Source organism: Oryzias latipes, chromosome 21, assembly GCF_053564925.1.
Source record: "Oryzias latipes strain Hd-rR chromosome 21, Olatipes_Hd-rR_3.1".
Taxonomy (NCBI): Eukaryota; Metazoa; Chordata; class Actinopteri; order Beloniformes; family Adrianichthyidae; genus Oryzias; species Oryzias latipes.
Window position 1 is genome coordinate 14,030,169 of NC_136257.1, and position 27,180 is coordinate 14,057,348.

General features: G+C 41.6%; 1 protein-coding gene across 2 annotated transcripts; it reads right to left on the reverse strand.

Annotated features, from left to right (window-relative positions):
- Positions 1–147: 147 nt before the first annotated feature.
- dnajc10 (DnaJ (Hsp40) homolog, subfamily C, member 10) lies at positions 148–26,715 on the reverse strand. Of its 2 annotated transcripts, XM_023950818.2 has the most exons (25): positions 26,610–26,715; positions 23,999–24,222; positions 23,333–23,495; positions 23,167–23,217; positions 19,559–19,641; positions 17,998–18,129; positions 13,146–13,239; positions 12,966–13,043; positions 12,757–12,800; positions 12,199–12,264; positions 11,905–11,970; positions 11,738–11,827; positions 11,530–11,640; positions 11,341–11,455; positions 10,772–10,899; positions 9,349–9,465; positions 8,100–8,201; positions 7,957–8,017; positions 4,189–4,283; positions 3,961–4,094; positions 3,107–3,160; positions 1,724–1,871; positions 1,437–1,559; positions 1,017–1,130; positions 148–942 (listed from the first exon to the last, which is right to left on the reverse strand). In XM_023950818.2, the coding sequence occupies exons 2-25, from the start codon at positions 24,206–24,208 to the stop codon at positions 931–933; spliced, it is 2,391 nt and encodes a 796-aa protein (XP_023806586.1). In that variant the 5' UTR covers positions 24,209–24,222; positions 26,610–26,715; the 3' UTR covers positions 148–930. The 2 variants fall into 2 exon arrangements, with proteins under 2 accessions (XP_023806586.1, XP_078795646.1); XM_078939520.1 differs by lacking the exons at positions 23,167–23,217; positions 23,333–23,495; positions 23,999–24,222; positions 26,610–26,715 and adding an exon at positions 21,214–21,550.
- Positions 26,716–27,180: the final 465 nt, after the last annotated feature.

A 27,180-nucleotide genomic window follows, 5' to 3' on the forward strand; every position in this document is an offset into this window, starting at 1 on the left:
CTTTTGTGAACACAAAATAGAATTTTATTAGCATTTTGTGTTTACAAATTAGTTGCAATAGAAGTCTGTTGTGGTTACGGTCTTCCTCTGCACCCACTGAGTAAACAGTGCTGCTGGCCAATCTTTGAAAAGAGTAACAGCTCAAAATTTGAACGTCCTTATGGACAATTTTCTTTATTACAGACAACTAACTGATACACAAGATGTTTGTCGAAATTTCAGAGATGGGGGAAAAAAAAGGTAGCAACGATATACAAAAAACCCATCATAAAACAAAATATTCCACAGACATCTCCCTATAAAATCTGTCCCCTTTTTTAACAGTTTCAACCATTGCGCATGTTTTTAATGGTTGGTTTATTACAAATGAACACTAAAACCAAAAAGGCCCCCAAAAACGTTGTCATTTATTAAACGTGAAAACCAAAAGCATTTCAGAATAAATACTAACAATACAAACCCCAAAATGAACATGGATGTTTAGAAAGTCTGGTGTGTTAGCTATAATGCCAAATATAAACTCAGTTGAAATGAAAATAACAGTTGCCAGTAACTTTCTTTGGACAGAATCTTGTAGTTTTCTTAGTGACTTGAAAAATGCAGTAGAAGCAGTAAAAGTGAAACATTTTTTTTCAACAGAAACACCGTTTTTATCCTGTTCCAATGCTAAAAATAAAGCACAGTGTGATGGATTTACATCTGTCTGCATCAGTAACCTACAGTAACCCTCAGTGTCCCACAGCTTTACTTCATGGAGTAAATACAAACAATGGAGACCAGAAGAAACCAAAGAAATCAAGGCAGGAGTGTTCATCACGATGAAGAGCACAGCGGCTGACAGTCTGTCTGTGCACATGAGAGCGCTGACTGATCACAGGCACTCCTCTCCGACCAATCAGGCTGCAGTTCAGCCTCACCACGCCACCTCTGTCAGAGCTCATCCTGTGAACCAATAAAACAAAACGTTGAATTCCAGCCCTTAAAGCAAAGGCTTTTATTTTGAAGAGTTGGTTTACCTTTGGTGTGCTGTGCAAGCGTGGGGCCAGCTGTTTTAGTCGCTGTCTGATGATGTCAGAAATGGTATTAGCGTCCCGGCTGTTGATGGGCTCTCCACTCGGCTGATGCTGCCTCTGAACACATGTAACAGCCAATCAGGAAGAGGACACTTCTGTTCTGGAGCAAGAGCCCAATCACGCTTAAGATTACCAGCAGAAATGGAATGTCATAGGAAACCCACTACAGACCACTCAGGCTTGTGGCCTTTTTTCTAATGCCTCAGGACTACTAAAAGCCCAAACCTGTTTCGGGGCCTGTAGGAAAAAAACCTGCAGTGCCACAGCAACTGCATGAGTCAACCCCTTTACGGGTATATGTGACTAACACTTCATGTTGGTTTGCCTGTGTGTGTGTGTGTGTGTGTGTGTGTGTGTCTTCACCTTCTGTGATCCCAGGTAAGGGTAGAATTTAACAGTTGGGTAAGCTGTGATTCCAGCTGATTGGCAGGTCTGATAATGAGCCTGACAGTCCACCTTTCCTGCCCGGACCTCCCCTTTGAGCATCTGTCAATCAAAAGAAGCACATCCCTTTAAAAGCCCTCCCCACACACACACACACACACACACACTCAAACACAGAGGACCGTCGGCTCTGAAAACCAGTCAGTAAATGCGTCATGTAGCCATCTGAACGGCTGCTGCAGACCAGAAAGAGAGAAGTCTCTCACCCGGGCCAGAACCTCAAACTCTGGGGCAAAGTGCTGGCAGGGTCCACACCAGGGGGCGTAGAAATCCAGAACCCAGTGGTGCTGGCCGGACAGAACCTTCGATCTAAAGGTTTCTGGATTCAGATCCACTGAGGCTCTGGGTAAAGAACTGAAGACAAAAAAAACTCCAAACATTTGAACAAAAACTTTCACCGGAAAACTATTTTTTTAAATCCTTTCAAAACAAAAAGAAGGAAACCCAAACCGAACACAAAAGACTGACGTCCTGCTGGAGATTTTACTCACTTAATTCTCCATTTTGACAGACTTTTCTCTCTACCGTCACCCTTTGCATGATCAGTACAGAGATTCCTTCAATGTCATTTGTTGGTCCCTAATATTTACCATAATCAAAATAGAAGTAGAACAATCTGTCCTTCTCAGACTCATCTGAATTCAGTCATAACAACCGCAAGGAGGCTAAGCTGGTGTGGTTTTTCTCTCCTGATGTAACATTTCTCATGAAAAACTGGAAGTTTCTCTTTTTTAAAGAAAATAAAATTTAAAAAAGTGAAGCTGAGGGAATAAAAAAGATGGATGAAAAGAGCAAACGTAAAAGGAAAAAATAAAAATAAAGTCAGGGCAAAGAAGAATGAATGAAGAGATAGGAGCTAAAAGAAAGAAAGAAGGAAGAAAAATGAATAGAAGTAAGAAAAGTAAATAAGTGAGTAAATAAGTGAGACAAAAGGAGATGGATTAGATCAAGTGTAAAAACACGGGTTCCTTAGGAATTCACATCTGCGTTGTGGGCGAGACCGTTGGTGCAGAGCAATCCCCCAAGCTTACAGCCCCTCACACCCCCAACCTAACTTTACAGGTGGGACAAAAACGGGGAGCAATATTTGAGTAATCCAGTTTTTATCCAGATACCAGCCCAAAAGAGGAAAACAAAGACGTGCGTGGATCTATTTGTCTGCAAGTGAATGCATCAGGACGGCGAGGAGCAGAGAGTTTGAGCCCCGCCCAGCCTATTTTCTACGTCACAAATACAATCTTTTTCTAATTTCATTTTTTATCTGCTCCTGATTTACAATAATTTGAATAAAGAAATACTCAGAAATCCAATTTTAAGCTTAATTTTCTTTATACATGTTCTTTATCAAAACAAAAAAACAACATGTTAAAACACCAAAAACAGCATTTTCATTGCAGTAGGTCTTTCAAATAGAGGAGAGTGGAAGGTAGTGGAGATGAAACGAAGACAGTAGAAAAGAAGATGAGCTAAAGCAGGACAGAAATGCTGAAGATGAGAAGTTTTTAGCAAGGACAGAACAAAAGAAGGTAGAAATGCAGACTAAAATGACATAAAAACCTTGCGGAACATGAGGAGAAGATGAGTCTCACCTGAGAGCCCAGGCTCTGAGCGAGTGTGCGTCTCTATGCCAGCCATTGTAGGACCTGCAGACAAACAGTAGAATGAACCCTGAATGTGTTTGGGCTTCAGAGTCCTGAAGACTCAACCCCAAAACCAAATCAATCTCTAATTAGAAGATACTATATGATTCATTAAATCCAGTCAGGGGAGTCATTTCCTGAATGGTTTTGCAGGCAAAAAGCTACTTTTAGTTAGTATTGATTGTAAGAATTGCTTGTCTCATTTATAGTGGCTGGGTAGCTTGGTAGGTAAGGCGAGAGGCTACCATGCAGGAATCCAGGGTTCGACTCCTGGAGGGGAATGAACAATGAAACAATGGTACTGGGGCAATTATCTTATCAATGGTGAGCAATTAACATCATATGTTTAACGCTATAAGTAGAGAACATGTTTTGAGCAGCGATCCCGTCGTGATTTGGTGAAGATCACAAATCATTGAAGAATCCAGATGACCCCACTGCCAACATTCAAGTGCCTAGGATAGCACCTAGACACCGAACCCCATGTTGCTCCTGGTAGTTACAGGTTGGCACCAGTGGCGAACGTCTGTGTGCATGTGTAAAACACTTTATATACTTTATATACATGTGTAAAACACTTTATATACTCCATTTGTTCAGGAAAGTCTTTTTCTACTTTAGGACAGAAATTTGAAGTTTGTCGTCAATCCAAGTATCCTGTAAACTCAAGAATGGACAAAGAATTGCTGTGTCCAGCTTCTTCCAGCTGACTGTGCTGTGAAAACCTCTGCGGTTTGTGTGTTTGTTTGTGTATGCACGCTATAACACCTCAGACATTCAGGACGAGCGTCAGTGCGACTCACATGTAGCGGTTTGGCTGCAGAGTGTTGCCGGGATACAGGCGGATTTCCGGGTACCCCCTCACACCCTGACTCTGGCAGAAGGTCTGAAAGCGCTGGCAGTCGACTGAACCAACCAGGATCTGACCGGCAACCAGCTGTACAACAAAGACACCAGAGACTTTGTCTGCTGTGGACTTGTGTGCTGGTTTCTGCTCTGTGCTCCGTCGGTACGGAGGCTGTGTGCTTTACCCGAGCCATGCGCCTCCACTCCGGCATCAAGGCTTGACAGGGACCGCACCAGGGGGCGTAGAAATCCACCGCCCAGGTCTGCCCCTCGTCTCTACCTGCAACAGACAAATAAATACCTCATTTTTGTTTCTGTGGAGAAACTGGGGTGTCTGACTGCAGGTCTTGTGGGGCCAGTGTCTGGATTTTTTTAAATCAAATCTATCCAGCCTTAGACTTTTTCATCGGCAAACACACCTAATCCAAACCATAAGTCACAGGTAGAGCAGATACATCGGAAACCTGCAGGGCACTAATGCTCCAGCTCTGGAGTTTGTGAGAATAAAATGTAGTAAAACTTTTGTTTCCAAGGCAACACTGTCACCTGCAAATGTACTCAATCAGTTCAGCACGCAGCCGCTGTAGGATACAGAGTAGTTTGTGCATTTGTGAGATAAACCTTCTGATGGGTTTGGTTGGCCTCTTTAGAAACAACACAGTGGATGACTTTCAGTCCATTTTTGACATGCTGTGACATGTTTGTGAGCAACAGATTTCCACCATTTAAGTTTTCCATGAGCAAAAATAAATAAATAAATAAAAAGCCAAGCATCAATGTGCAGATGTCTTCAATCAAAAGGATGTCCCTCAAATCACCAGAGACGTGTGAACCTGACTTCATTTAAACGGGTATACATAGTGGCAAAGAAAGAAACGTGGAAGCCTCAAACCCGAAAAAGCTCGGGCCCACATCTCCTCCTGTTGGCTCACTAGAGAGCTGCATCCCCGTGTCAATCATCAGAATCCAAATTCAATTTGTTGGCTTTCCCCAAAACTCTGAAATTCAGCATGTCAATGAAAAGTTAATCAATTCATTAAGATTCCAAATATTAAATGAAATCTTTTAAGGCCAAACTTTTTCAGGCAACGGACCAGTTAAATGTCAAACATTATTTTCATGTATGAGGTAAGTGGGCGCCTGATATTTTTTAGCTTTTAATTTCCCTAAACCTTTGAGGGTCAAGTTTCTGTAAAATATCTGCAGCCGCTGTAAACTTTATTTGTTCACTAGATCTCTTTGTAGGAACCATTCAAATGTGATCTATAAAATCAGATGCCAACTTCGTCCGACTTTTAAGGTGCAATGAATAAAAAGAAAAAAAGAAAATAGGTCAATAAAACTGGTATTTTTTAAAAATAATAATAGACATGAATTTACCATTTGAACAACTTTATTAGCAGCATCTTCATAATATCAGATAGCCGATTGATAAATATCATGCATCATTATTTATTTATTTTTTTTTTTTTATGCATCATTATTATGGTCTGTGAGAACAACTGTTGCAATAAATAACTCCTGGTTCTTGTCTGTTTGGACTCTTTTTAGCCATAAGAAACTTTTCAAACAGGTTTGGTTTTTGTTAACTCTTTTAGCTTGCAAGTTTCAAGTCCGCCGTCGGCGCAGCCGCTTCAAGAAAGTAACGGATGCATTTCTGAGACATGACTGAGGAACTTGGCATGCATCAAGAAGGGTCAGATGTGCCTGGAGTGATCGTTGTGCCATTATTCCAAGTGTAGTACTCACTGTTTGAGCAGTGAATGCTCAAAACTCACAAATACGTGAAAACAAAGTTATTTTGATCACGGACAAACATGCCCATATTTTTGGGGTTTCAAGGACTTTTCTGTTTCAAGTGCAAAATAAGTTTTTGAGCACAAACAATATTTACTGTTTTATGCTCCAAATGGTGTGACACATTTTACTGTTCCAACAGGGGGTTGTGGATTTTCTAACACACCAGGTGTGGATTTTTATTAACCCTTTTTGTTATTTAGGCTACATTTTATTTAAATTGATTACATTTGTATCCTTTTTTTCGTTGGACCGGACGGAAAGAAGAAGAGGAAAGTAGGGAGAAATGTAGGAGACAGGGGAAAAGGGGAGTTAAGGAGATGTGGAGGATGATTACAGACGTGGTGGTGGGGTCCAATCATAAAGCAAGAAGATGCTGGAGGATTATTATCAACACTGTCTGGGGTAAATGTTAGTCAAAAGGGGCGGGGCCTGTCCACACACACATACACATTTGTGTTACAGACATACCTGTTGGCTACCAAAATATTCACATACAATAATCTAAACAACTACAGCTCACACGCACATTTACATAAAAACCAGCACATGTAAAGCATTTCCTTCTGTCACACACACTATTTGTGTAAACTGAGCTGACAGCTCTGCTCAGGTGGGGGTCTATGTTCTGCTGAGGTGGATGATGGAATGCCAAAAGAGAGAGAGTGCCCGGCCGTCCCCACACCAAGACCTCCGCCAAAGTGGTAGCAGTAGCCAGCCAGCCAGCCACCCCCCCCCCCCCCCCCCCCCGCCCCACACCACACACACACACACACACACACACACACTGACATAGTATAGCAGATAAAGGGAATCCAGCCGCCTGGCAATCCAGTCAGATACCCAGAACAGGGCTAGCAGGACCGCCCCACGGTTCCCAACGCCAAAGAGCAGAGAGGCACAGTAACACATAGAGAGCAGGCCTCAGCCCAGCCAGGAGGATAGCCCTGTGCCCAGCATGGGACACCACCCCCAGAGAGTCCCCCAGCCCCAAACGAGCCGCCCACCACCACCCTGTAGTCCAGGGGTGGGCAAAGTACAGCCCGCGGGCTCGATCCGGCCCGCCTCCTTGTTTGGTCCGGCCCACTGAACAATATCAGACCCATGTTTTATTTTGTTTTTTAAATCTGGCCACACGATCAAGACGTGACATTTTCTTCCCCCCTTCTGCAGTCTGTGCTCCAACCTGAAACCCTCTCAAAATCTCTGTCAAACAGAAGAGAAGACAAACTTCCCTTTCTACGTCGCAGTTCATCTTTCCTGGTTTAGCTCATTCTTTTAAAGCGATTATGCTGTTTCTTTTAAACAGCGCACCCTGTTCTGGGTCCTGATTGGCTGGAGACCCTGTCAATCAATCTCCACCGTCCGTGCCGTGTTTCCTGTTCAGATCAGAAATCTGTGATCAGATCTTTGTTTTCATTCTAAGATCCTGGACCTAATTTCTATAAAGGTTTGAGAATTCAAACAAAAGAAAAGGGTGAAAATGTTCATGTCTGTGTGAGAAAAGTGCATTTAGGCAGTGAGGAGTTTTACTGCCATAAACGTCTGGAATCAGACTCCGTGGATTTCAACAATCACGGTTATCAAGATCAATCAAGAGGCCCTAAATGTCTAAGGTGCAGTCAAAATTGGCGGGTGGGGCACTGAGAAGACATCTCAAAATGCGCATGCTACTCATAGTAGTTTTGTTCTGTGGGCACAAATGAGTTTTACTAACCTAGCAGCTCCATATTTAACATCACCCCCCCCCCCTTTTTTAAATACTAAAGTTCTGTGATCATCAACGGTTTACTTTGATTTCTTAAAGAATAATTCTCTGCTGCTACTGCTGCAGAGGTTTATTCATTTTGGTCTTGTTCCGTCTGCTAATCAGCACCACAGCTATCTTTTATTATGGTAGGAGTTAGACGGACTTCCAATTTTTGTTTTGAAATCAAGATATGAAGGTGGTTGGGGCCCCAAAATGTCCCTCAGGGATTTTACATAAAGTTTCCAGACAATTTTAGGTTCTTCAGACAGCTGCTTACAAAAACAGGCGTCTAAATTCTGGTTTATATTAGCAGTTTTCTAAATCCGGACTAGAACACACTATGGATGAAACCAACAGTTCCAGCTGCTGGTTTGCTGTCAGAAGAGACCTCAAAGCAGAATTTTACCTTTTACCCTCTCTTTGAAGCTGGAAGGATCGAGTGCCAGAACAGATGGGCTGACCAGGTCCTGCAGAAACAGGCAGAAGCTCTCACTGAACACCAGTCCACGTAGAGAGGAGGACATAATGAGGAAGAAGTGGAGGCAGCACCTGTATGAACTCCAGGATGCCGTCAGCAGAATGATGGCCTTCATACTCGTGAACAGAGGAGCCATTAAAGATGACTGTGGTGGGGTAAGCCTGGATGTTGTACTGAGATACCAAAAGATACAATCATGTTGTGTTCTTAATGCAGGCTGGAGCGTATGGAAGCGATTCTGTAGCATAATTAAAAATAAACGTCAAAACCAGAAATGCTTTTTCATTTTCAAAATGAAGCTGCATTTTTTGACTCAAAATTAAAATGAAAAAGCAATCCGCCAAAATGCTTTTTCCTTCTCTTTTTCAACACAGCTTATTCTCTCACTTAATTCAAATGATAATGAAAATGGTATTTGACATTTCATTTTTAAAAAGTTCTCTGGTAAATGTGTAGCAAAATTGATTTAGAAATGTCTAATTTGACAATTTAAATGGATTCACAGAAATGCTTTTTAATTTTCAAAATGTAACAGCAACAAATGACTCAAAATGAAAATGAAAAATCAGTACTTCAAAATGCTTTTTCATTTTATAATTAAAACCGCTTATTCTGTGTCATAATTAAAACGAAAATGCAAAGGGGGGGATGCATTTTCATTTTAACATCCACCCTGCAAATAGTGTCGCATAATTCAATTCGATTTAGCATTTCCTCCTTCGGACGCACCGCAGTTCGTCGAAACTCCCCCCACCGGACAACCTTTGTCTTCGGACCGGCAGCCGCCCCGCCTCCCCTCTGGAAATGCTAATTTGAATTGAATTATGCGACAGTTTCACAGTGGATGTGAAAATGAAAATAAAATCCCCTCTTGGCATTTTCGTTTTAATTTTGACACAGAATAAGCGGTTTTAAGTAGAAGTGAAAAAGCATTTTGAAGTTTTGATTTTTCATTTTCATTTTGAGTCATTTGATGCAGTTACATTTTGAAAATGAAAAAGTATTTCTGTTGTTCCATTTTAATTGTCAAAATAGACATTTCTAAATGAATTTTGCTACACATTTACCAGGGAAGTTTTTGATAATGAAATGTTAAATACCATTTTCTTTATCATTTTAATTAAGTGACAGAATATGCGCTGTTGAGGAAGGAAATGAAAAAGCATTTTGGTGGATTGCTTTTTCATTTTCATTTTGAGTAAAAAAAATGCAGCTTCATTTTGAAAATGAAAAAGCATTTCTGGTTTTGACTTTTAGTTTTAATTATGCTACAGAATCGCTTCCATAGGAGTGGACCATGGAGGAGGTCCATGACTTTACCGTGGAGCAGAGGTTGTGGTGGATGGTGCAGTCCAGAGTACCAAACTTTATCTGTCCGGCCAGCTGGATTGAGGCTTTTCTCAGCTCGGGCAGCAGGGCCCGGCATGGGGGACACCACTGCACAGAGGGGGGAGGATTTTTGAGAACACACAATCACACACAAACAACTTTATGACCCACTCTGATGAACATTGTATTTTGGTGTTTTTAACATGTTCTTGTGGCATTTTTCTGATGATATAAGACATATATAAAGAAATGTAAACATAAAATTGCATTTTGGAATGATTCTTTATTCAAATTGTTGTAAATCAGGAGCAGACAACAAAATACTGTTTGAAAAATATTGTATTTGTTACGTAGAAAATACGACTGATGGAGCTCCCTGCTCTGCTCCTTTCTGATGCATCCACTTTTAGACAAATAGATCCATGTACGTCTTTGTTTTCCTCCTCTGAGCTGGAATCTGGATCTAAACTGCACGGATGGATAGCTCTGATATTGCTCACCATTTTTGTTCTACCGCTAATGTTTGCGTGGGGTTGTAAGGGGAACACTTTGAAAATAAATCAAAAGATGATCGGAGTGGAACTACAGAGTGAAACTCCCACTTTTGTTCTCAAACCAGATACAAAGCAGGAAGGACCAAATCCTGCAGTTCCTCCCAAGACCACTGAAGGCTGGTGTCAGAAAGGAGCAATTCTCCATTGACTCCCATGTTAAAGCTTCAGATTTTAAAGCAAAAACAAAACATATAAATAGCCTGGTGTTGAAAACTTTTTTTGTAATTCCAAATAGTCCCTATGTATCCTTTAAAAAGCAGGTTTCATGGTGCCTTTGGTCCCTCTGCTGCTCTCTATCACCTTATGTGGAAGCAAACAGGGAATGTAAACAGTTAAACCAAAACCACCCAAAAGAATGAATGAACAGATTTTAGCCACTTGAAAGCGCAAAGATGGGTCCCACAGAACTAATGTTTGATTATCAGATCTGGTCATGCCAACACTAGTTAAGTTATTTTTTCTCAACTAAAGACCTTTTTGTATTTAGACATTTTTTCTTTAGATTAAAAAATATATATATACGGCAGCCTCGGGAGCCAGTTTTTCCACACAAGGGTAAAACATCTCAACACGGCAAAGGTCCAGTCAAAGGAGGCTACTGAAGATCCCTGTGGTGATGCTGTCAATAAGTGAGCATGTATGGTCTGTGGAGCTGCTGGCAACTAATGACTTCTCAGGTTCACCTTCAGAAAAGCTGTTCCTTTCTATAAATCAAATAAAGTGGTCTTTAACTTGACTGTATTAAAATACTGGATGTCTTCGCATGATAAGAACATTTTATAAAATATAATCAATCATTTAAGGCACAATTTTTCAAGGAGAATAAAATTATTTCCATGCTGAACCAAAAAAGTACAAACCGGAGCAAAGAAATCCACCAGCCAGGGTTCCTTCCTGTCAGAGGGGAAGTTGTCCGGCCTCAGGGTCGTCACATGGGCACGAACGCTGTCCTTTGCAAAGGCTGCGATGTTGTACAACACATCTTTACCTGCAAGAAGACACAATGTCACAAAAATACACACGTCACAAAAACAGGCAGAGAGGGCAAAGGTACAGATGAGCGTTGAACTATCGTAGAAAATATGCTGGGCTCCGTGCTCCACTCCATTCTGATGCATCCACTTGCAGACAAACAGATCCACGAACGTCTTTGTTTTCCTCGTCTGAGCTGGAATCTGGTACTAAACTAGATAGCTCCAATATTGCTCGTCATTTTTGCGGCACCAGTAATGTTAGGTTGGGGGTGTGAGGGGCTGTAAACTAGACCTAGACAGGAAGTGGGAGTAGGCTTAGTCCATGCTAATGTTCCCGGGAATGCTTTGTAAATAGATCAAAAGAGGATCGGAGTGGAACTTTAATTCTGCAGGAATAAAAAGATCCGGCAGGTGAAGCGTAGACAGATGCAAGACAGAGAAGATCCAGTACTGACCATGGTGGATCTCAAAGTCGTGGATCCCCAGACCTTTGAAAACAGCCACACAGGGTTTGTGGATGTAGAGAGAATGACACAACTCTGAGTCGGCGACACAGTCCACTCTGCCGATCTGGACACAGAAAAACAGTCTGTTAGCAGGAAAACAGCCAAAAACGTGGAGTGGGACAGACGGACTGAAGGTACCTGTATGTGGTCATTTCGCAGAAACGCTTGGAGCTTCTTGTACTCATTTGTGGTGGAACTTCTGTCTCTAAATGTGAAGCTGATTAGCCAGCGGTGATGGGCCAGTTTCTCCTGCACATGAACATATTTAAACATGTATTTTTAAGCTAACCTAGACACGTGTGCTAAAGCAGTGGTAATCTGAGAGATTTCGTTTTTTTTTGAGTACCTCAAAACTCTCTGCAGTCAGCAGCTTCAGATCTGGTAGATGGTTTAGGACCTGGTTGTAGATCTCTTTACTGTCGAGAGTCTTGATCCACTGAAGCACATAAACAGAGGCAGAGCTGCAGCGATAGAAAATACACTTCTGCAGTACTTCACTGGTTCAGGTCTTACCAGTACACTGCCTTCTTTATCCAGAGAGCTTCCAGGGGGGAAAAAGGCTGTCGCTCCACTCACCACCTCAAGGAGGAGGATTAATGTTAAATACCAGCACTGCACAATGCACCAACACAATATGAAACTTATCAACAAGCAGAACAATTAATGGGACAAATGAGAGAAATCTGATGTCAAAGCAAAGAAGCAGTTTGCAGATGATGATGTGGTTTATTTGACCTTTAAGCAGAGCATAAACAGAGCTCTAAACAATCAAATATTCCTGAAAGGAAACAAGTTTTTGACAGTTACCTGGAAACTGTCACAGAGCTGTGGCTGTACGGTGCAGTCTATCCATCCCATCTTCACCAGACCTTCCTTCATGCAGACACACATGGATCAAATTAATCAGATAAGATCAGTTTCTTAACCACTGTCTAAAGAATCCTGATGTTTTCAGACTCTCTGCCACTTATCTAAAGATAATACACAGATTGAGGACACATGCTTCTCTGCGCATCAAGACCGTCTTTGACTTAATGTTGTAAACTAGCAGAAGAAAAATGAGGCAAGTGTTGTTCTAAGGCCTTGGTGTTTTATTCCAGTTCTTGCTCTTTGACCTCAACTGGTTCCTTATAGCAACTGGCTGCTCTACTGAGTCTGGTTCTGCTGTAGGCTTGTCTCTATTCATCCATTTAGAGCGAGTTTCTCCTTATAGATGCCCAGTAGCCTCCCAAAATGCTTTCATTTAATCTGTTGGTTGTTAACATAGGCCATCATTAGAGTTCTAATAGTTTGGCTGCACTGGAATCATCTGGATCAATTTGGAATTGCGTTCTTTCAACTAAACTGGATGGGAAGAATTCTCACCAGCATTCCTGCCAGCTTCTGTCTTGTTCTTGGCTCCAGACAATCTTAGAGACAAACACATGAGGAACACAAAAAAACATTAAAATGACATTAAAAAATTTTAAAAACAACAACTATATGGTAAACGTGTGTCTCATGACACCAGGTGAGCACAGACGCTAAACTTTCCACTGGGAGCTGTGAAGAGTTTGTGGCAGACTGATGTTTACCTCCTGTGTCAGAGCAGAAGGTGATCAGCCAGCCCAGCCCTGACAAAAACGACTTCTCAATCTCAGTGAAGACGTTCCCTGAAAAGGTGAAGATCTAGTCACAAACACTTCATTACAAAGAAAAAGATTTTTAAAAAGTGGATCTCAGCTGAGGTTGTAAGGGTCACAGTCGTATCTCACCCTGCCAGAGCTGAGTGACGGTGGTGGTGATGAACTGCATGGCAAAACCAACCAGATCGTCTCTGGTGCGCTCTCCATTAAACTTCTCTGGTCTCTGCAGAAGCAAAAGTAGTTATTGATAATTTACGACAGAACATCGCTGTGGCTGCAAAATCCAGTTCAAAACTTGAGGAAAATGTGGTTTACAGGCTACGACTTCTAAGTCATGGCAAAGAGAAAGACGGGAACACCTTAGAAACCCAAAGTATGGGGCTTCTAGTGGTGGAAATGCCATATAATGTTCATGAGACGGAGTGAAAAACAAGATTATTGGTGGTAAATGCTGTAAACACACACACACTGTGTACAGAGGAAACACAGGACGAGGAGATTCATGAATCAGCTCAACCGCATTTATCTAGCTATGCTTCTCAGGTTCCACAGCCCAGCACAATTTCTCAAACTACCGTAAGTAGCATTTTAAAGAAAGTATTCAATCGCCGATTGGAAGATTGCAAGTTCGAGTCCCGACTTGTCTGCCCATGAGTCGAAGTGGCTCTGAGCAAGACACTTAACTCCACATTGCTCCTGGTGGTTATAAGTTGGCGCCAGTGTTTGGCAGTGGAGCCGCCATCAGTGTGTGAATATGTGTGTGTATGGGTGAATGGGACTGTAACTGTAAAGCTGTAAAGCGCTTTGGGCCTTCGAGGGAGGTAAAAGTGTTTTACAAGTAGACGCCATTTACCATCTACCATTTAAAATGACAAGATGAGTAAATGCGCACACGCCCTTTAAGGTTCGGACTGAAAAAGAACTAAAACGTCAAACTGAACGTGCATTGGTGGCAGTTTACCTAAAGACCACAAGACAGATTCAAGTGTCAATGAATGTCAGAAAAAGCAGCAAACATTTTGACTATTATCACCCTCCAACCCCCCCCTCTCTCTAGCGTCCCTCTCTCTTCTTCCCCTCTTTCCTTTTCCGTCCGGTCCAACACCAAAGATTTTCAAACATGATTGAAATTAATAAAGTTTGGCCTCAATTACAAAAGGGGTTTATTCAGACATACCTTTGGTTTGTCTGAAGATGAATAACCCCTGTTGTTAAAATAAAATATGTCCAACACAAGAGGCCCTCAGCTCTCATCTGTTTGCCTAGCTGTTGGACAGGACAAGTTAAAAAAAAAACAAAAAAAAAACAAAACATTTTGACTTGTTTGGCTTGAGCACTTTTGTATTCAGCATCATACACCAATGATTTATTGGAAAGTCACTTACAATAATATCAACTCAAACAGATTTCCATGGCTGACGAGACTAGCTCTTCTCACGTTACCTGTTCACTAAAGTTACTAAAAACTCAGTGAATATCTGTGCTTTTTAACTTCTGACTTCTGATTTAGAAAACCAGAGGAATTGTAAAAAGAACAGACAGAAGAAAAAATTTAAAATGGAATAAGAGGCCAATCCTGGCTGTTCGGACTAGAAAGGATGTGGAAAACAAGTGTTTCTGCTAAAACAACAGCAACAAAATCTGCTATAAAACATGTTTGGAATGCAAAGACAATCCTCTGCTGATAACCCGCATTCTACACCACAGATTGTAGTGGCAAACTGCAGTGACAACTACATACAATGGAGGAATTAAGTATTTTATTCCCAAGTAACCATCAAGAGTTCTGGTCCACACAGACCAGTTAGACCAGGGGGGTCAAACTCATTTTGGTTTGGGGGCCACATTTAACCCGTATGATCCCAAGTGGGCCGGACCAGTAGATAAGATAAATAAGATAAAGATACTTTATTGATCCCAGCTTGGGAAATTGGGTTGTTGCAGCGTCGGCGTTAGGCTCAAGATACAAACATACACACAATAGACGACAACAGAGGACCAGAACCATCAATCGGAAAGAAACATCAGTGAATAAAAACAGTTGTATTGCGTGACACATCAGGAGAGAAAAACAGACAGACCATAATGACTTTATCTATTGCACATGGATGACAAGTCATAGAGACCAATGGAGTGAGGTATGAAAGATCTCCTGAAGCGGTTTGTGTGACAGCGAAGCTGCCTTAGCCTGTTGGAGAAGGAGCTCCGCTGACCTTCCAGTACAGGATGGAGAGGATGCTCAGGATTATCCATGATGGATACCAGCTTATTTAAAGTCCTCCTCTCCATCACAGATTCAAATGTGTCCATTTGACAACTGATTACGGAGCCAGCTCTTCGGATCAGTTTGTTCAGTCTATTACTGTCCCTAGCAGATATGCTGCCCCCCCAGCAGACCACCGAGAAAAACAGTAACATAAAAGTAAAAAAACAGCTTCATTCACAGAGACCAATGGGTCTCAAATAAAATGCATTTCACTTAAAAAAAAGGGTTTATTCAATTTTATACAGTCTGAAAATTTTACATCTGACACTGAAGCAATCCTAATAATAAACTCAAAAGGGGCTACGGGAAAAAATGAAACACAGGATTCAGATCCTGGGCAGAAACATATTTACTGTCATTCAAGTGTGCAAAACACAATGAAATGTCCAAGAATCTTGTCCTGGTTTGCTGCCTGAATTTTGTGGCAACACCTGTCGTCTTCCTGACCTTTGAGGGACAGTGAACAGACTGACATCACATGACCGTCTGGTCACATTATCCAGCGCAGGAACTAGAGAGCTGACTATGTCATCAGCTGTTGTTGTGTCAATCAACTCAAGAAACTCCGCTGTGACGGCCTTTTTAACACCTCTAATATTATGCAATATCTGTATCTGTGCTTTCATCAAGTGACCAAAAATACAATTAATGACTGGATTCCTTCATTTGGCGCCCAAGTCTCCTCAGAGATGTTTTATCTGCAATTGTAATCCTTTACAGATTTATGCTAGTAAAGCAGCTGAACTGCTTTTTTTGGGGCACTAGACTTCTGCAGCCTTCAGTATTTTTCAATAAGATCACCATCCGAAAATGGTTTGGATGTTTGCTCCAACTTTTTTGCAATAGGGTGTCTGTCACTGCTCCATCACTGACGTTACGGCTGCAGTAAATGCAGACGGTTGTTTTTTCAGTCCAGCTAATAGTTGGTAAATCTTTGCTTTTCTTAACTCCAAATGGTAAAACGTTTCTTTATGGTGAGTCTCATTGTGGTGCTGAATGTTGTATTGTTTGAGTACTGCGACCTGTTGATGACATACCAAGCATACAGGTTTTGCATTCAGCTCCGTCAACAAGTAAAACTCTTTCCATTTTCCTGGAAAGCTCAGCACTTCACTTCAACCTTTTTTTTCTTTTTGACAACATTTTGGTCATTAGGGTGTCACTACTGATCATTCTTTTAGCAGTGTAACAGTGGTGAAGCTCACGAGAAACCAAACTACATCGTACACAGAGCTGTTAGGTTTCGCTTTTGGCACATGCAAAGATTTTCTGTTTCACCTGTTTGGCTTTTCCTTTGCTCCCCCTAGTGGCGGAATTGCACATTTTGGTTATTTCTTTAAAAAATCCTAACTCGCCACAGGAAGGGACTTGAAACGTGCTACTTTTTTTAAACATCCTTATAATTTTTACTCTTCATGACTGGGCCGGATATAACCATCTGGCGGGCCGGACACGGCCCGTGTGCTGGATGTTTGACATCCCTGAGTTAGACTCTCCTAATCAACCCGCACCTGAATTAAAGACGCCTGTTTGAACTGCTCACCTGTAGAAGAGTCACCTGTCCACAGAATCAGTCAGACTCAAACTCTCCAACATGGAAAGACTAAAGAGTGGATTTAAGGGAGAAGATTGTAGACCTGCACAAGACCAGAACGGACTACAACACCATCAGCCAGAAGCTGGAGGTTAAGGTGACAACTGTTGTGCCAAAATACAGGAATTACAGGGACTCCAAACCAGATCTGACCTGGTGGGGTTGACATAATCATGAAAATGGTGAGAAATCAACCTAAAACAATAGGGCAGGAGTTGATCTCAAAGCAGCTGGAACCACAGTCACCAAGGAGACCATTGCTGATATTTTACGCTGAAATGGTTTAACATCTTACAAACCTCACAAAGCCCCCCCTGTTTAAGAAGTCACATGTGCAGGCCCAACTGAAGTTTGTCAATGAACGCCTTCATGATTTAGAGAGTGATTGGGAGAAGGTGCCACGGTCAGATCAAACCAAAACTGAGCTCTGTGGCATCAATTCAACCAAGCATGGCGGTGGAAACATTATGGTCTGGGGGTTTTTATCTGGAAAGAGGTTTCTTCAATTAAATACAATTAAATGTATATAAACTCTTTAAAGCTGATTTTTTTTTCTAGCTCTCACTGTTCAAATGAAGCTACCATTAAAATGACAGACTGTCAATTACTTTTTAATTGGGCAAACTCACAAAATCAGCAAAGGATCAAACACTAATTTCATCCATTCTGCACGCAGAACAATGCACAGTACCACAAACTAAGGCAGTGCAAGCTTGAACAAAGGCTACCCCCACGTCGTCCTTATTGTAATGCTTTGCTCTCTAAATGTTATTCAGGAAGATGCAGTGTAGTTTGTTTTAATTCCATGAAAAATAAACCCCTTTTTTTCCTGATGTTTTTCATAAAGAATGATACAAGCTTGATACATTTTGGCGGAGTATGTAAACGTATATATAGGCTCAGCTGCAAGTAACTGTACTAGTACTTTCCAAACGACACTTGAACCGTCAGAGCCTAGTGCTGTGTGGATGCTTTTGAGGATTCTCAAATTCTCAGAGGGTTCGCCTATGCCTTTGGGCGCTGGGGGGCCCCCTGAAGGAGTTTGCATGAATTGTTATCAGTTGAATACATCCATCCATCACAGTTTAGAAACACTGACGCTGCTGTGTGGATGGTCCCACCTGTCCTGCTCTGTAAATGTACAGGCTTGGGTAGCTGGTGACGCCTTTCCTCCTGCAGAGGTGGTTGTTGTCTCCGCAGTTTACTGCACCAATCCGGATCACTCCATCCATTTCTTTGGCGAACTCCCTCCACTGTGACACCAAAAATAGGTTTGATGGGTTCAATTTATGATTTTTGTAATACAAAACAACAAAGAACTAAGAACTCATACATTTTTATTATCCTTTTATAATGAGGAGTAACAAACAAAGAAAGGCCTTTTATTTGGTTTTATTTAACCTGGCGTGATGTAATAAAACAATACATCAATTTTTTCTTAAATTTAGCACAACCCGTTGTATGCAATAGGAATGCAAAGACTAACTTTCTCCAAGATCTGGTTCAATGGTGTAACAAACGGTTCAGTTTTAAACCCAGAATTGTGGCATTCCAACTGTACATGCATCTGCACACGTCTCTGTGCACAAGCCTATGCGTGCAGACGTTTGTGTGCATATCTTTGTATATGTGAGTGTTTGCATCATTTCTCCTCTATGATCAATTTTCAAACAGTTGGCACTTCCATGTATTGAAAGAGGACGCCATCCGTACATCGCTACCATCTCCCAGCCCTTGATTGGTCAAAGTTCAGCTGTTTGACATTCAAGCAGTCATAAGTTCGACTGGTTGAACTGTCAACACATGTTCAATGAACGCCCAAAACGGACTTAAAAAATTGTGTAGCCATGCATGGACACGTTAGTTTTGAACGCTGAGGCTTCAGACCTCAGCTCAGGTTTACAGGCATTTACATAGACTTTTCATTTAAAGCGGTCGCTAGAACGCCATGTGCCAAGGCCGGTGTGTACGTAGCTCGACTCAGACCAATCACTTCTTACTGACTGAATTGACGTCATTTGGTTGGAGCCAGAAGAAAGCCATTTTCCATTAGTGGTGTTACAATCACTCTGTCCAGTTTCATTTCCAGTCAGTGGTTTGCATCCATGTCTCTGTGTGCATGTTTGTGTACCTGTGTGTGTGTGCATTTGTTCGTGTGAGATCAGTCTCAGTTTCTTTTTGACTGGTGTCATGGTTGGTTCTCTGTAGCTGTCTTCACTTGTTGCCCAAACTGTTGTATCTAGGTATAGGCGATATATCGGTGTCAGTATCGGTATTGGCCGATATTTGCATAATTTGAGTTTATCTGTGTCTGCCCCATATTAAAAAGATCTGCCGATATTCTTCTGACTGTTTTCTGACACCCTTTCTCTTTTAAATGTATACTTGGTCCAATTAGATCCCCGGCAATAGGGAGCTTATGTTTTACAGTTATATCCAGGAAATGTAAACCTTGTGTGAATGTAGACACTTAAGTATCGGTGTCTGCAAATCTTGGCCATCGGCCACAGTTGCAGGGGAAATGTCTGTTATCGTATCGGACAAGAAAAAATGATATCGGCCCATCCCTAGTCTTGTTGTACAAAAATTGGCAATGAAATGAAGATGAGAGTCTTGGGATATTTTCCTGCAAAAGTCTATCTGCATGTTAAGAGCGTTTTTTATGTATTAGTGTTATATTACCGTAGGAGCCAGCTGGTGACAGTGTGAGCAGCGTGGAGAGTAGAAGTTGACAAACCAGAGTTCTCCAGAGTTTACTGCCGCTTCTGCAACAGACACACTCCACCTTAATACCCACAGTTAAGATGTTATGTTCATAGCAGTCCTATTTTTCAGAGATTTAAAGCACTTTCATGACCTTAAAAGATGACTCCGTCATTTAAATCAATTTAATTTCCATTGTTGTGTTTTTATTTTTATTTTTAAAGTCTAACTCCGATCATCTTTTGATCTAGTGTACCCAGTGGTCTTTTAATTATGATGATCCCATTTGTGGACAAAATAAAGAAATAAAAAAGACAGTCGTTTTCAAGGACATAGTTACTGCTGAGTTGTGGGTGGGATCATTGGCGAAGAGCAACCCCGCCCCCTCTTCCCCTCCCCATTGCTGAGGGTTTGGGTTAAGGAACTTGTGTCCCACCCAGTATATTTTCTACGTCCCAAATAAGCCATTTTTTAAAACTACACTTTTTCGTCTGCAACTGATTTACAACAATTAGAATAAAGACAAACTCAGAAATGCTATTTTAAGCTGAATTTTCTTAATGTCTGTCCTCCATCAACAGAAAAATGCTCCAAGAACATGTTTAAACACCATTTTCATCATTTTAGCCGCGGTTACATGGGCAGAATATCTTGATCGGATCAATGGTCGGGTTAAAATTCACCCGTGCACATGGGCACAGAAAACCTTTTTCCGATTAGAACAAGCGTTCCCATGGCTCACACCTTTGGTCGGAATAAATCGTTTGGGCATGCGCAGCAGTGGTAAAAAAAAAAAAAAAAAACCCGGAAGAAGAGGTGCGCCTCGTTGTAAACAGACCGCTGCCACAGACTTTTATGCAACAGCTCCGTAACACGAGGCGATCTTCCAAACGTGCTTTTATTAATGTTATGAATAGTATGAAGCGCCTGCTCGCTCATCGTTTATTTAATCCGTGTGGTCATTGCTTTTTATGTTGAAGAACGGAGCTGGAAGAGTTAGGACAGGCTTTAAACACGCACTAACAACATTAGCCTTGCTTGTGGACACAAAATCCCGGACCGTGCGAGAGACGCAGCAATCTATCTTGGCTGCACATAAATATGTGGGAATAACATCGGCCTTTATTTTGCCGGGACAGCTTCTAAAGGTCGGAGCAACATTTATTTCTGCTCTGAAACGTTCACACACCGCCCCAAACAACACGGTTCCTCCTGAGTCCTGCAGTCCCTAACCCAGAGCGGCGGGACGGCTCGCAGTCTGAATTCTCCCACACATATCAAAACAAAAAAGCGCACATGTAACTAAGCATCCCTCCCTCCCTTCACACACAAAGTTATCTGGCTCCTCTGCTCACTTGGTCCACTGGCACCGGGACTCGGGTGCCAGTGGAACAAAGCGCTGCTGCCCCGCATACCCCTCGTGAAGGAGGGAGAGGCAGACAGCCAGAGGGGCGAGAGCGGAGCGGCGCTTTTCACGGGGCGTCCGCAGAGCAGCTGGTGGTCCCGTATGCGCTTCAAAGCTTTCTCTATGCGAAACACCGTCTATGCATGACGTAACCCAGAGCAGTAGTGACACACGATCGGAATGACCGTTTACATGCTCCATGATCGGATAAACGATCGGTATAACCCACCTATCTCGATCGGAAAGAAATTCTGATCCGAATGAGTCTGATCGGGGCAGAGTATTCCGAACGGCGCTCTTACATGACGCATTTTCTTTCCGATCAGGCGTTCTTTCCGATTACTTTTGCCCATGTAAACGCGGCTATGTGGGTCTTTAAAGCATGATTGGACTGAAAATAATCCATCAGGAAAGTTTTTTTCGAACTAAACTGCTGCCGCGGTTACATGGGCAGAATATCTTGATCGGATCAATGGTCGGGTTAAAATTCACCAGTGCACATGGGCACAGAAAACCTTTTTCCGATTAGAACAAACGTTCCCATGGCTCATACTCTCGTTCGGAATGAATCATTTGGGCATGCGCAGTAGTGTAAAATCACCCGGATGCGGATATAGGTCCCGTTGTAAACAAACCGCTTCCACAGACATTTATGCAGCAGCTCGGTAACATACGAGACGATCTTCCAAACGTGCTTTTATTAATGTCATGAATATTATGAATTGCCTGTTCGCTCATCGTTATATTTAATCTGTGTGGTCAGTGCTTTTTTTGTGGAAGAATTAAGCTGGACGAAAGCTTAGGACAGACTAACACGGGCTAACATCATTAGCCTGATGGATGGACACAAAATCCAGGACCGTGCGAGAAACGCAGCAATCTGCAGCTTTCTAAGGACTGAGCGACATTTATTTCTGCTCTGAAAGTTCACACAGACCGCCCCAAAGCCACTCTGTGAGCTAGCGGCCCGAGCTCTGTTCAAACACGGTTCCTCCTGAGTCCTGCAGCCGCTAACCCAGAGCGGCGGGACGGCTCGCAGTCTGAATTCTCCCACACATAACAAAACAACAAAACGCACACGTAACCCCCCCGACACAACATTATTAATCCAGCTGCTCTGCTCACTCGGGTGCCAGTGGACCGAGTGAGCGCTCCTCCTCCGAATCTCCCCCGTGAGGGGTGTAAGAGAGGGGAGAGCCAGCGGGGCGAGAGCGGAGCGACGCTTTTCAAGGGGCGTCCGCAGAGCTGGTCGGTCCCGTATGCGCTCCAAAGCTTTCTCTCAGCGAAACACCGTCTATGCGTGACGTAAACCAGAGCAGCAGTGACACACGATCGGAATGACCGTTTACATGCTCCACGATCGGATAAACGATCGGTATAACCCACCTATCTCGATCGGAAAGAAATTCTGATCCGAATGAGTCTGACCGGGGCAGAGTATTCCGAACGGCGCGTTTACATGACGCATTTTCTTTCCGATCAGGCGTTCATTCCGATTACTTTTGCCCATGTAAACGCGGCTACTACTGGCTCTTTTTCCAAACCGATTTCTTCTGTATTATTATTTTCCTCCCTGTGGATCAATTAAACAACCGTTACTTTATGTGATGACTGAGATGTGATTAAAGTTCATGAAAATGAAAAACTCCAACTGTCAGAATGAAGGGGAATAGGAGAAATGTCGCTAAAGAATTACCAACAGAACTAATGTGTTTAGAAGAAAATCCAGTTTTAACATTGACTTTGGTCTTATGTATTCATCATTTGCCATTTTTGCAAAGCAAAACTACAGAGTAAAACTCACAAAAAAACAACAAATACTTTCATGTCATAAACTACATGGACATGAAAAAATTGTTTAAACCCAAAAGTATTTTTGCATTTAAGCCTTTGACGCCCATTGATCCAAATATGCACGATACCACTTTAGCTACCTTATTTTAGAATCTACCTGAAAACAGAAAGTCTTTTTTTTATAATTGAAAATAAATTAAGGCGTCAAGGGGTTCCTTCATCTATTTCCAATTTGGCATTTTTCATGTTACTTTGTTTTATGATTTATTTCACGCCGGCTTTCAAACAGATAGCTGTCTATTCACTGCAATTGATTTGATTCTATTTCATCTGAATGATTGTAATTATCTTCTGTCTTAGATAAATGTCAGATTTAAAATAATCTTACCAAAGTCTCCGCTGTCCAGGGTGATGATTTCCAAATCATCATCATAGATACCTGTCAACAGATCAGAACTTTAAAAAACCTAAAGACACAAACGTCTCCGCATTTCAAAGAGTTGACGGAACAAACAGTAATGTGCTGCTGCAGTGTCTGAACAGAGGAAACTCACCAAAGTCGTATCTGTAATAGTTCCAGCTCTCATAGCGTCCTCCCTGCTGGTCATCCAGACCCTTTTCTCCATACTTATCGTACTTTTTCCTCAGATCTTCATCTTTGAGAACTTCATAAGCACGGTTCACCTTCAGGAACTTTTCATGAGCTGACGGGTCACCCTGAGAAGAATCGATCAGTTTAATTGAGCTTTTCTGAGGGAAGGCAGCTTTTATTTTGAAAACCAAAGTGTGTTTTGGGGATAATCCATGTGCAGTAGTCCTGGCTCAGAGCTAGGGCTGCATGATATGAGGAAAGCTTGGGATGCTCAATATTAATGATCAATAATATGTGTTGCGATACATGATCATATAGTAAAACAAAAAATATTAATACATCATTTTCATTGCATTGAAAGCGTTTCATTGACATAAAGTCAACATAACTTAAATTGTACAACAAATGATCCTCGTCTTACAAAAAAGCTCCACTTGATTGGTCAAATGGATAAAGGACTCTATTTGATTCGTTAAATACTTCAAGCTGCCATGAGATGGTTGGTAAACATCAACAGTTATCGCAATGTACATCGTCTTTACCGATGCGGGTATCGCACAGGCTGATATCGCGATGGCGATAAATTTGCGATTCACTGTGAAGGCCTAGTCAGAACTATGGGGCTTACCGGGTTTTTGTCGGGGTGCATGGTGAGCGCCAGCTTCTTGAACGCCTGCCGAATCTCTCTGGTGGTGGCGTCTCTGCTGATCCCCAGCAGGTCGTAGTAGTCCGACACTCCTTCAGCGGGCGCCGCAGCCAGCAGGAGGATGACGAGCAACAGCGGGAGCCGCATGAGCCGGACAGGCCGCAGGGCCCCGAGGACCGACCTGTTCTCCATCACCGGGGCTCCACCTTTAACATACAACTCGAAGCTTACTGGCGCTGGCAGCCTCATTCACCCACTGATAAACCGTTAAAGATGGCAGCCCTGAGGGCATCACCACCTCACAAGAGTGTGAACTTCAACAGACAGCAAAGCACATCCTACCGCATCAGGAAAACGTTATGAGCCTGTTTGATTAAGAACCTGCTAACAAGTGAGGAGCGTGGGCAATAGTCTGAAACGTCCTCCAGACTGCAGACAACAATTAAAGACAAAGTATGAGATCATAACCCAGTAACACTCTTTGTTGGAGCTGAGCTAGAAAATATCCTTCCTGAGGGAAAATTCTGCATTTTTTTTTTATTTCACAACTTATGCAGTACTTTTATTTTGGCAGTGAGCTTCAAAGCCTTCATAGAAAATCTCCTGCAAGAGGAAACGACAAGCATGATCAGATTCTTCAGCTGTGCAAAGACAACAAGTGCTGAAGCATGAAAAAAAAAACTTTATACAACTTTATTTACCAATCAAATGAGAGTTCTGTTTTTTGTTTTACGTACTAGCCTTCAAGAATGAGCCTGCCTGATGCCCTTCAAAATGTTGGTGACTGATAACGTTCTTTAGGCGTCAGTTTTATCAGGCGGACATATATTTTTTCTTCTTTGACGGCGGCTGAAATCTCCTCTGTCCTCTTCCTGAATTTATTTTGGTTCTTCATGTCACATCATGCAGTTAAGGAACCAAATCCCAGCTCATCACAGAAAAAGTCAGCCTTCTGAGACAAGTGATGACATCACATCCTTCAGGAACCTCATCCTGGAACTTCTGCATATCCTGTCAATGTCAGACATTTTTGCAGAATACATAAATATTTAGACCAAACAGAAAAAAATGGAAGAATTATTGGTGTGGGATCATTATCTTGTTTGATTGCTTTTAAATGATTGTTAGTGATATGGATATCTTTGAAAACTGTCTTTTTTGCCAAACCAGACACCTGCAGGAAACACCATAGGATGATGCAGCTGTTTAGCTCCATGAGAACAGCTGCTGGATCTGCACTAAAGTCCCATTAAATCATAGCAGAATTTAAAGAGCTCCAAAACATTTCTAATCACGGGAAACTACAAAAAAAAACCTAAACCGTGATTGTATTTGTCACGGCTCATCTACCTCACACAACAGCAGAGATACATATTTCCTTTAGATTGCAGTTTAAGCTCCTTTTCCAGAACTTGTGATAGTTATAGTTAGGGGTGAAACAATTCCAAATCATAATTTGTGGTTGACAATACAATTCATAGTCAATATTGGTTCATTCTGAACGATCCGATTCACTGCCCTAAAATCTGACTCAGAGATAAATACCTGCTACTGAACAGTGCAGGTGAAGTTTTTCAGATTCCTTGGATTTTGCAAGATAATCAAGTGTAAATTAAATATCTATAAGTAAACAAGAACTAATGTCAAGTCCATTCATATTTTAGTTTCCTAAAGTTCAGCCCACTGTTGTTTTTCCACATCAACATAATCCAAAGGGAACATTAGTAGAACATTCTAGCACACTGTGTGATGACACTTGTTTGTTTTTATATTATAGTAAAGTATGCCTCAACCCAAATGGTATTTTCCAATATCATAATAATAGATTTATTTCATTTTGAAATATTTTTTAATGGTATAGGGAAATTCAATTCGATTAACAAACTGCAGGTCAATCTGGTTGGATTATAGGAAAAATAAATCAACTCAATGATTAAGTCGATCAATCATCACATCCCCAGTTACAATTAAGACTCATCCTTTCCTCAACTGTGGATGTGCAGTTTGCAATTAACCCCCAGCTTTTATTTTCTCAGTCCACCACTGTTTCGGGCCACATTAGAGAGGAAGAAGCAAGGTGTGGTGAAAAAAGATCTAACAAAGAAATTCACCAAACCTCTAGTTGGTATAATTGATCCCTGTCTAGACAAGTACTACCAAAATAAAAGTCTCCAATTAACAATTATCGTGCTAAAACATAAAAAAACAATTAGAAAACTTGAAACTCATATGCAGTCTCTTCAAAAACATAAAAAATAATAATATAACATAATACACTTACACAAATTGCAACTACTAAATACTAAAGATAAGTACGAACAAAATTTAATTTTGAAAGATAATAAGACTGTTTAAGACATTTAACAAACTGTTAGACTGTCCTCATTCACTATTAAACTATAACTTAGAAAATGAGCTAAGCTAGGTTAGCTGCAGCTCTATATTATTAAATAGATGCATTTTGTTGTTGGGGAAAATATCAGCCGGAAGCACAGGCTACATGATTTTATATGAATGGGGTTTTAATGGTGGGTCACTATTCACCTATCGCTTCAGAAAAGGTTCAAATCAGATAAAGAAGACGGGCCGTTACCTAAGAGGGATCCCAACTTCCAGAAGTCTGCAGATCCGCTTCAGCGTCCGGCTTGCGCCGGCATCAAGTTCCACCCAAACACAGCTTGTTCCGTCCCTGCCTTTCAAAATAAAAGACCTGTGGGTAAGTCAGACTGAGGTGACACTGCGAGAGAACTTGTGATGATCATCCTATATAAAATATAATAAACATGTTTATTTATGTCTATTCAATTCAATATCTATTCTATTTTATTTATATAGCCCAATATTACAACAATAGTTATCTCAATGGGCTTCATACCGGTAATTGTATCATAAACAAGAAATCATAATGAACATGAAGTCACTTAATTCAATAAGTAATGGCTAAACTAAACAGACTACGCTAAACTGGGCATCCCTGCCCTTTGACCCGCCTTCTCGGTAAGGAAAAACTCAAAAAAAAACGGATTCTGGGAAAAAAACAAGAAACCTCAGGGATGTCCACATGAAGGAGGGATCCTCTCCCAGAACTCACAACCCCAACCTAATATTACCACTGCAACAAAAATGATGTGCAATGTCAGAGCTATCCAGCCGTCCAGTTTAGA

Bases quoted from the DNA above. Each gene is read 5' to 3' on its own strand.
- dnajc10 (XM_023950818.2), bottom strand. From the start codon at position 24,208: ATGGAGAACAGGTCGGTCCTCGGGGCCCTGCGGCCTGTCCGGCTCATG. The intron at 13,044-13,145 runs GTGAGATACGAC...TCACCTTTTCAG, and splicing joins CGTCACTCAGCTCTGGCAGG to GGAACGTCTTCACTGAGATT. The intron at 12,265-12,756 runs GTGAGAATTCTT...GTCTGCATGAAG, and splicing joins AGAAGCTGGCAGGAATGCTG to GAAGGTCTGGTGAAGATGGG.